This window comes from Motacilla alba, chromosome 17 (assembly GCF_015832195.1).
Source record: "Motacilla alba alba isolate MOTALB_02 chromosome 17, Motacilla_alba_V1.0_pri, whole genome shotgun sequence".
NCBI lineage: Eukaryota > Metazoa > Chordata > Aves > Passeriformes > Motacillidae > Motacilla > Motacilla alba.
Window position 1 is genome coordinate 7578138 of NC_052032.1, and position 9672 is coordinate 7587809.

The 9672-nt window shown below is 52.8% G+C and overlaps 1 protein-coding gene across 1 annotated transcript; it reads right to left on the reverse strand.

Moving 5' to 3' along the window:
- Positions 1-331: 331 nt before the first annotated feature.
- Positions 332-7699, reverse strand: MYMK (myomaker, myoblast fusion factor). The gene is made up of 5 exons (XM_038156451.1): positions 7503-7699; positions 5067-5181; positions 2435-2583; positions 1504-1620; positions 332-484 (listed from the first exon to the last, which is right to left on the reverse strand). The coding sequence occupies exons 1-5, from the start codon at positions 7635-7637 to the stop codon at positions 338-340; spliced, it is 663 nt and encodes a 220-aa protein (XP_038012379.1). The 5' UTR covers positions 7638-7699; the 3' UTR covers positions 332-337.
- Positions 7700-9672: the final 1973 nt, after the last annotated feature.

The window sequence follows — 9672 nt, forward strand, 5'->3', positions numbered from 1 at the left end:
ACAGCCCAGCTGAGTGCTCCTCCGGGGAAAATATGGATACGTACCAAATTGGAAGTGCAAGCTTTGCTAGGGCTGATAGTGGAAAGGTGAATCACAGGATGGTTTGGGAGGGACCTTAAAGCCCATCTTGTTTCAATGCCCTGCCACGGGCAGGGACACCTTCCACTAGACCAGGTTACTCAGGGAACTTCCCAGGGCAGAAAACCCCAGAGCGGGCACAGAGCTGGTGGGAAAAGATGCCAGAGGAAAAGCCAGCAGGCAGGCATTTTCCTTTTGGCTGAAGCCCTCCCTCCATCACCCAGGGGCAGGAACACGCGTGCCTGGCCTGCCCGGGGGCTCAGACGCAGCAGCAGAGCGTGGAGCAGTCCAGCCTGGCGGGGGTCCCGGCGCTCCCGGCCTTCTTGTTCTCCTTGGGCAGCAGCAGCACGAGGGCCATGGCCAGGGCACAGTGGTAGAAGCTGTGCACGTAGGTGTAATCCCACTCCTGCGGGCAGGGAGAGCGCCGTGAGGAGCGGGAGCAGCAGGGCCGGGGGCTCGCGTGAGGTGCGCGACATTAAATTTCTACAAGTAGCCAAGAGGAAGGGGATAAAATAGATTCCTGAACCTTCTGCCTCCCTTTGCTGTCAGAGAAGAAAGGATTTCCAGTGGAAAAAAAACCCCTAAAGCAAAGGGGATTTAACACGTTCTAATTTGCACATTTCCCGATTCTTGAATGAAGTGTTTCATTACCCCGCAAAGGACGCGGCGGCGAGGCCGGGGCGCGCGGGGAGGCGGCTTCTGCTAAGTGACATTTTTATGTTCTGCTAGAATTTGCAATTACTAAATGCTTTGAAAAATAATCCTTGGGGATGCCTGTGAGGTTGTATCTCGCAGCTCCCAAAGCACAGAGCAGCCGTAACGGCGGGGCTGAGCGCAGGCACGGCCGGCAGCTGTGTCGGGGGGTTATCGCCTGCCCGGCGGGACCCTTCCAAGCAGGACAGGGGGACTGGCCAGCAGCAGGAGGAGAAGGATATAAACACAGGATCAAATGCCCCTGGGAGTCACTGAGAGTCTTTTCTTTGGCGTGAGCCAGCTCTGGATCCGGCCGTGCCTGGGTTGGATCCAGTCCCTGCCGCGTCGCTGTGAGGTGTCCTTAAGTCACCCATGCCCAGTTTCCAAAAAACCCTGCTCGCATTTGACAAAGCCATTCTGAGGACCACGCGTGCCTGAGGAAAGCACATCCCTGTCCTTGTCACTCACTGAAGGGGGGGAAAAGAGACAGAGCATCACCCTGTGTGCCACTTGCTGTCACACCTGCTCTGAAAGGATCAGGGGTTGGGGACAAGCACGGAGGGAGCCTCGTCCCTGCTGCCAGACCCCAGCATGCCACCCCTGGAGCCCCATGCCCGAGCTGGGTGTTTGCAAGGCTGGAGGCAGCCGAGTGGCGTGAGTGGGGTTGTCCCCCTCTTGGTGATGTCCCTCACACCTTGTAGAGTCAGGGAGGGTGAGTGTGCACACAGGTACCTCAAAGAAGAACCTCAGCATCAGCGCCAGCGCCCCGAAGCAGAAGCCAGGACCGATCTGTTGGGTGTAGACACTCTTGTCAGGATAGAGCCCTTTCTTCTCCTTCATCTTCTGCAGCTGGGAGGAAGGAGAGAGCACACCAAGTGGATTCACCTGGAGTTAGCTGGCTGCTCCACCCTCATTCCTTGTAATAACACTGTTTTTTTAAATATTCAGCCCCAAAGCCAGCTCAGGGAGTGTGTGCCCTCACAAACCCAGCTGTGGGAGAGCAGATCCCAGCACAGCATCTGCAGACTGGAGGATGCAGGGTGCTCCCGTGCCTTGGTCTCCTCCTTGCCCGTCCCCTCCCCATGGTGGCCACTTGCTTTTAGCTGCTGGCTTAGTGACAGTTTATAACTGGGGCTTGCACCACCGTATTTCCACAATGTTTGGCATCATCTTTGTGCAATTTTTATCCCATCACTCCTTGCCCACTCCTGCAGTGGCTTCCCCACCTCTCTCCCAGCTGGGTCCGCAGCACAGTGGGGCACAGACTGCAGCACTGTGCCCGACTGTCCCAGCTGGATTCAGGCAGACTGCAGACAGATTCCTCCCCACTTTATCACCGTGCTTTTATCCACATCTCCCCCAGATCTGGGGCAGTTTACCACATCCCTCTGCCTCTGAGTAGCTGTAAAAACTCCATAAATACGTTCCTCCTGATTAGAAATGCAGGGACAACAGATGTGGTAGATTGCTCAGACCGATCGAATCTGGCATTTATCACAAAGGCTGCTGTCTGCCTTCTGCTCAGGTTAAAGGAGAAATCACTGTGAGACTGAGAGCTGCGCCTTGAAGAGGAAATCCCTGGCACGGGTTGGACTCCTCCGTGCAGGGTTCAGCCCTTTCCCTGGCAGGAGCACCCCACAGAGGCCATCCCTGCCCCACGTACCCATCTGACCGTGATCACCAGCACGGCCGTCCCGATGGGGCCCGAGTAGACGCCGTAGCCCCAGCGGTCGTGGTAGATCCTCACGGCGATGGTGAGGACGCCAAACATGATGAAGGTCGATCTCTTGGGCTCGTCAAACTCTGCCAGGGCTGAGGGACAGAGAACGGAGAGCACCAGGTCACAGCCCCCCTTTTTCAGCTGCTCCCCTAAAGCCTTCCTGGGGTCTCTCCCCCCTGCCCTGGGGTTGTATTTGTGTCTGGTTTGCTCTTCTAATGTCACACTGCTGGAGAAACTGAGGCACATGGGGCAAAGCAAACCACCCCGAGGCATCTGAGTGGTGGGCCCAGGAGATGATTGTTGGGGTTTTATTTCAGTGTTGCATGGGGGAGCTTAAAGGAGATTCCCTACCCAGAGGAGCTATGGCTACCCCATGCCTGGAAGCCTTCCAGGCCAGGCTGGGTGGGGCTTGGAGCAACCTGGGATAGTGGCAGGTGTCCCTGTCCATGGCAGGGGCTGGAACAAGATGATCTTTAAAATCCCTTCCCACTTTAAACCACTCTATGATTTCCCTTTTCCTTGCCCCAGAATTCAGAGGCGATTGCTAAAACCCTCATGCCCTGCGAGCCCACAATCAGCTCTTGGGTTCATTCTGCATCTCCAGCCTTCCCAAACCTGCCAGCTCACTCTGGCACAGGCTCCACCACCCCAGAGCAGTGGAACTCCCCCACTGATGCCATGGGGTCCCAGCTGCCCGGCCACACCAGCACCTGCCTGGGGTTTGCAAGCTGGAAGTCGCCAGTGTGAGTAAATTATTAGAGGCTTTTGTTTAGCACAGAATGGGGTAATAACTGATAAAAGTTATGGATCCCAGTGGGCTCCATGCTTTTCCAGCTTGCACAGCTGTGTTATGGCTGTCCTGGATTTGCATTCCGGGAAGTTTGCCCGAGGGTCTGCGTCCGCACATGTGCACTCGGGCTTTACAAGCCACAGTGAGAGGCTTCCCTGGCCTTCAGTCACCACACCTTCCATGTCCTTGGATCGTGCTTTTATAGGGAGTTTGGCTAAGGGATAATGTCCGCATGTTAATCTCTGTTGTTTCCCAGAGGGTCAATATTTTAAACCTCCTAGTCCAGGGTTTGTATTTTTTTGCGAGGTTTCTGAACGCAGTAATGAAGCAATCAAGTTGAATTTTGCTGCAAGGAGCCAAAGTGTCTGGATCAGCTCTGACCTACCCTGACACTGCTGTTATCCACTGAAAATGCCCTTTGGAAATGATTTGCCTCGTTGCCTTTTCTAGCTGAGCAGAGGGAGCACTGAGGTGCCCTGGGCAGAGGGGGAGCCCCCCTTGGGACTCACATTTTGATGGGACAGAGCCATTTCTAAGGGTAATATTTTCCCCACGTATTTTTCCCTGCATGGTAAATTTATCCTACTGCATGCCCTGGAAGGGGGGTACTCCTGCATCCCCACAGGATGAATTTGCCCAGCTGAAGGGTCTTACCCCTGTTTGTGCTGAGTTCTGAGGCTGCAGGAACCCCATCCCTGCTGGAGGTCCTGCACCATCCTTGGGGGGGGGCAGAGGGGAAAATCCTGTGGCCATTTTGGGGGTGTACATTGGAGTGCTGACTCCAGCTCATTGTGGGGAGAAATAGGAACTCTGTCTGGAGTGGGAACTGGTTGGAAATAGTCTAAATTTTTGAGCAAAACCTTTGTTTTTTGGGACATCTCTCTCCCCTGACCCTGCTCTCTTCTCCTGCCATTAATACATCCTTCCAAAACTCATGGTGACAAAATGGGATATTGATAGGTTTGAACTTCTTGTCTTCCTCATATTTTTTCTGTTTCTATTATATTTTGTTTTGGCGGCAAATAAGGAACGAAATGAGGAAAAAGAGAGTGAAGCAAACGTGGGGAAAGGAAAACTGAATAAGAGGGCAAGGGGTGGGATTTATAGTAAAAAGGAAGTGAAATAAATTTCTGCTTTTTCTGAGCAGATCTAATTTTCCCATCAGCCCAGACCAGGCTTTTGATAAACTGGGAAGTTATATTTGTTTTGACTGAACCACTTTGGTTCTCATGCTGCCAAGGGAAGTGGGAGATTCTGCATTTCTTACTGCCCTTAAGTGAGGCAAGACAAGCTGATGGGCCTGGTATGGGGAAAATGAGGAGAAATGGGAAATTCCCTGCTACATGAGGTTTCAGACTCGGTCATCTCCTAGTCTTGTCCTGCCTTGAACTGCAGCACAAGGCTGCCAGTGTGTTACTGTCATCTGGAGCAGAGGACGTTTGGAGCTGGTGCAGGCAGAGGAACGCCTGGCCAGCACCACCAGCAGGTGCCACAGCTCTTTATCTCCAGGAGCAAAACGTCCCCAGCCACCACTCAGGACAGCTCCATGTCTGGATCCCACCGATTACAAAGACTTTCCAAGGCGTTAATGATACAAAACTGGATCAATCCACAGCACAGACTGACTTCCACAAAGGACAGCTTCAGTGGCAGCTCAGGTGGAGCTCAGAGCGAGCGGCATTTCTGGGGACTGTCCCCACTGACTGTGCCATCAGCTATCCTGACAAATCCAGCCCTTCCTGCCACTGGTGCAGCTTTCAGGAGCCACGGCAGACCAGTTCTTACCCATCAGGGACACCCAGATGGACAGGGCTGTTCCGTAGATGCTGAAGTACTCCAGGATGTCGTAGCGCATAAAGCACAGCACTGATAGCCCGGGGCCATCACAAACGTGGTAAAACTATTCAAAAATAAAAAGAAAATATCAAAAAATCAGTTTCTTACCCACATACCAGTAAGGTAAAGGCTCTTATCAACTGGTTTGAAATAGTGTAGCTGCTGAGAGGATGGCCAGCCAGGCCAGAACAGCGTCAGCTACAGCAGGATCACTGATATGCAGTAATGAATATATTTGAGTGATAATGTCATCGTTCCCGGTTGCAAATTGCCCAAGAATCAGCATTCTTCTCTTTTAGTACAAACTAAGACAAGCTTTAATTTGCCTCTTGGCCAGAATTTGCAATCTGATGACCAAGCTGCTTTGAGCTGGGCGCTGGGGGACGGCCTCTCCAGCAGAAGGAGGACTCTGGGGTTGCGGTTTTAATTGCGAAAGATTCTTGTAAAACAATCCAGAATGAGTGTCCTGATGAAATGTGTATGGATGCCAGGTCACTGTCCAGGCTAAACAGGGTTTATATGGCCAGACTCTGAATACTGGGGAATTCACTCATTAGTGCATTCCCTTAAAAACCACCAGTTCCTGCCCATTAACTCATTGATGAGGTTATTTGCAAAAAACTCCATTGTCATGCAACATAAACGAAGACCACTCCAAGAGACCTTTTCCAGTGCAATCAGGGAAATGTTCCCAGTGTTTGCCTGGCTCTCTCCTTTTCCTGCCAGCCTTCAGCCCTGCAGGTTTTGCAGTGGCAGCACCAGGGAGCTCTGCTGTTCCTGAAGAAGTCCCTGCTCTGCTTGGCAGGGCGCCCTTGGAACGCTGCTCGCTGTCACGGCCCAGTGGGGATGCTGATATAATTTATAATGGGAATTGCTGCGAGCCCTCTGGCTGGCTGCAGCTTCTAGAAAAGATTGCACCATGGCTGTAATTCTTCTCCCTGCTTGAGATTGGGCTCGGGGAGTCTGGAGCCCGGGGGGAGGAAAGGGTGGAAGGCAGAGTGTGTTCCTGGCACTTGTCTGCCACGGCCATGTGCTTTCACTGCTCTGTTCAGCTCTGCTGCTGGAGGAGGAGTGGGATGCTACAAAAAATGCAACAGCAGCAGCTGCTGCCCTTCCAACCCCCTCCCCACCATGTTGGCAGCTGCCTCTCCTCCTTTCCCTTCTTTCCCTTCCCCACTCAGGGAGATTTTGCTTCTTCAGTCTCTTTGGGGAGGACCTGTTCCACCTCCCATAGAAACATGTGCCAATTTTCCTACTGGCTTCTCGGGGAGGTGGAGCAGACACAGACCCAGCGCAAAATGAAATTGTAGATGTCTGGCTTCCCTGGGGAGCTGGGGTGGGGGGCTCGGGGATGTTTTCATGTTAACTGCTCCCGTAGTTTTTATAGAACTGGCAGAATTTCTCCCCCCTGCCTCGTGGTTTAATCAGCTCAAATGGTCAAGGATGTTCTGTGGATCTCTAACAGGAGACCAGCCTGATTCTGAGCCTTGTGAAAGAGCTTTTCAACCTGGCAAGATCCTTTATCTACTCCTTGCCTCAGTTTCTCTGTACAAGAAATGTGCCAACCCTCACGAGATGCCTTGAGATGGATGGGGATTAGTGGGAAATGCAACATCAGCTGGCTTGCTGAGCTGTTTCATATTCTTTAGCAGACCATTGAAATGTAGTTGAATGGGAGATTTTTTTTTTCCAGTGGGAATGCTGCTTTGGGTGCTCAGCTGGTGTCTGTTAGCAGGGATACAAAGCCCAGGGCAGCACATGGTTGGGAGCAGGAATAAGAATATTTTTTATATGTACAGACATTTCTTCACTCGTTATTTCCACACAAAGGAAGGCCAGGGAATCAGAGCCTGGTAAAAGACACATTTCAACCCACAAAGGGTTAATAATTTTTATCTTTCAGCCTGTTTTAGTCTCTCCTTTCCCAGCGCAGAAACTCCCCTGACTCCAGCATTGCTCCCATCCCCAGCTGGCAATTGCAAAATCAATAATTTGACTACTATGTGCTTTTGGCTAAAATGACAGAGGCAGAGCAAGAGATTCTGGAGGCAATTTAAAGCCTAAATTCAGCATTGCCACTTAGCAGCTGTAAAACAAAGGGAAAAGCCAGCTCCAAAGCATTGCAAATCAGTCAAGGCTCTTTGCACCCAGACCTTCTCCCTAATCTCACTCATAAAACACCACTAAATCTCTGTAAGGCCACACTGTAGGACATCCTAAACCGGAGAATCAGCTGCTCGGCACCACACACAGTGGGAAATAACTGAAAAGGGATATTTTAGGGGTTGTGCTGGCTGCTCTTGGGTGAATCAGCTTCTCAGAGGTATGGGGGGGCATTTGGGAGGATAAAACATGCAGGGAGAGGGGAAATTGAGAACTTCTTACCGCCACGAAGAACATGGTGAAGAAGTAAACCATGGCTTCCATGTGGAAACGCCGCTTGGCCGCGATGCTGATGGTGGGGAGGAAGACCAAGGAGCTGAGGGTGGGCAGAAGGAGCTTGGCCACCAGCGAACCCATGGGTGCCTCGTGGGCCAGCAGCTCCTGGCAGCAGGGTGTATGTGAGCTGGGCAGCAATGGTGGAGAAAGCAGTGGGGAGTGTGCTTTAAAATTTAAATGCCCTCGTGGCAGGAGGGCTGCGGGCAGGGAACAGCTGCCACCGCCACAGCCCTCGCTGCTGTCTCATCCTGAATTCTTGACACAGCCGGTGGCTCCGGGCAGCAGATGCTCTGTGCCCCCAAAACTGTCCTGGGTGTTTCTAAAGCAGGAAAAGGGAAGGTTGTCCTTGCACGCCTTGTGGTGGGTGTTGGATTTGGGTACACGGTGGGTGAGGACTCTGGGTTTGCTCGCTCCTTGTGGGGACATCCCAACCCTACATCATGGTCAGTGCTGCTGGAGCAGTCCAGCGGGGAAAACCATATTCTTTCCTCAGAAAGGGGAGAGGCACTGATCTTTCCTCTCTGGTGGCCAGGAACAGGACCTGTGACTGTCCTGTGCAGGGTCAGGACCTGAACTCGGCGATCCCTGTAGATCCCTTGCATTATTTTATTATTCTCCGCTCTTTCCACGGAGGATGTGGAAGGCACCAGGGTTTTTTAGATCAGTGGGATGTATCCTACGACCTTTGTGCACTTGAGAAACACACACCAAGCTCCAAACCTGCCTTTTATTTCCCCACGGGGGCACACCCGGGGTGGGTGCAGACATGGGCGAGCGATGTGACGCAGCGCCCAACGCCTGCTGCCGGTGCCTACGTGCCCTCCGTGGAGCTCAGTGCAGTCACACTCCCAGCCGTGCCCTCAGCCTTTGCAGCCTGGCCACCTCCAGGAGTTCTGTCTGAAATTCAGGAGCCGAGCGTCTCCGGGCTGGAGGAATTCGAGCGGATTGTCGTGCGGCGCGGAAAAGCTGGAGGAGAGGAAACCCAAAGCCAAGCGGCGTTTGGGCTGCTAATCCACTCAGTGGTTCTCTCTTTTATTATGACTTTTTATTATATCGCTGCTGCTCCCCCCCTGCGTTAATATCTTTTCCTTGGAGCCTCGCAGGGATTCTCGGCATCCTTTCGGCACAGCTGTTCCCGGGACACGGGGAGCAGGAATGTTGCTCTTGAGCAAGCGCCTTTGTGGCTGCGGCTTTGGGGAGGAGGGTGGCAGCTCTGATAGGAGCCACCAGCTCCAGGGCTGATAGGACGGGCTCGCCTGTCCCCCGGGAGAGGGTCTGGAGGAAAGACAGGCACGCACGGATAAAAAAAAAAAAATCCTCTTTAAACCACTGCAGGACGTTGGAAAGGGCTCTGGAGGGGGAGTGAGGGATGTGTGTGTGTGTGTGTGTGCAGGGAATGGCACAGAGCATTAAAGCATTGACTCTGTGCCCAGAGCCTTCCCCGGGGCACGGCTCAGATGAGCCGGGTAGGGCTCCTGTTTTTAGCTGATACTGCAGGAACCATCCACATTCCCTGGCTGGCTGCAGGCATCATCCCTCCGCGGGATGCTGCCCACACCACATCTCCAGCCGCCCTCCTGCCTGGGCAGGCTATAAACTTACCACAAAACTCTGCAAAACTGAATCTTGACCAATAAATATTGAAAAACCCCGGTGTCCCTATTTACAGGGAAAATGAATCCCTCCAAGCCAGCACATAAATACCCTGGTGCTCCCCAGGTGTCCAGCCCTGAGCTGAAAGCAGAGCTCCAGCACAGCCCAAAGTACCCTGCTCCTTTTTTGGGCCATATCCTCAGATGAATCCATTATTCTGCGTTCATGATCTGCTTGGAGCAGGGACAGTGCTGTGGGATGCAGCAGGGCTCGTCCTCAAGGGGGTTTTGAGCAGATTTGGGGTTAAGGGGTTGCACAAACCACTCTGGATCCCTGGCTATGAAAACAGGATCCATGAGGTGGATGTGAGAGAGGTGAAAGCACAGCTCCAAACCCGCTGCTCAGGGCAAATCTCCATGTCTGGGTGCAAAGCAGCCCCCACACCGCTTGTGGGGACACGGCAGTTGTGCAGCAAGGACGTGCAAAGGTGGTGGTTGTGCACAAGGCAAATGCATCAGGTGAA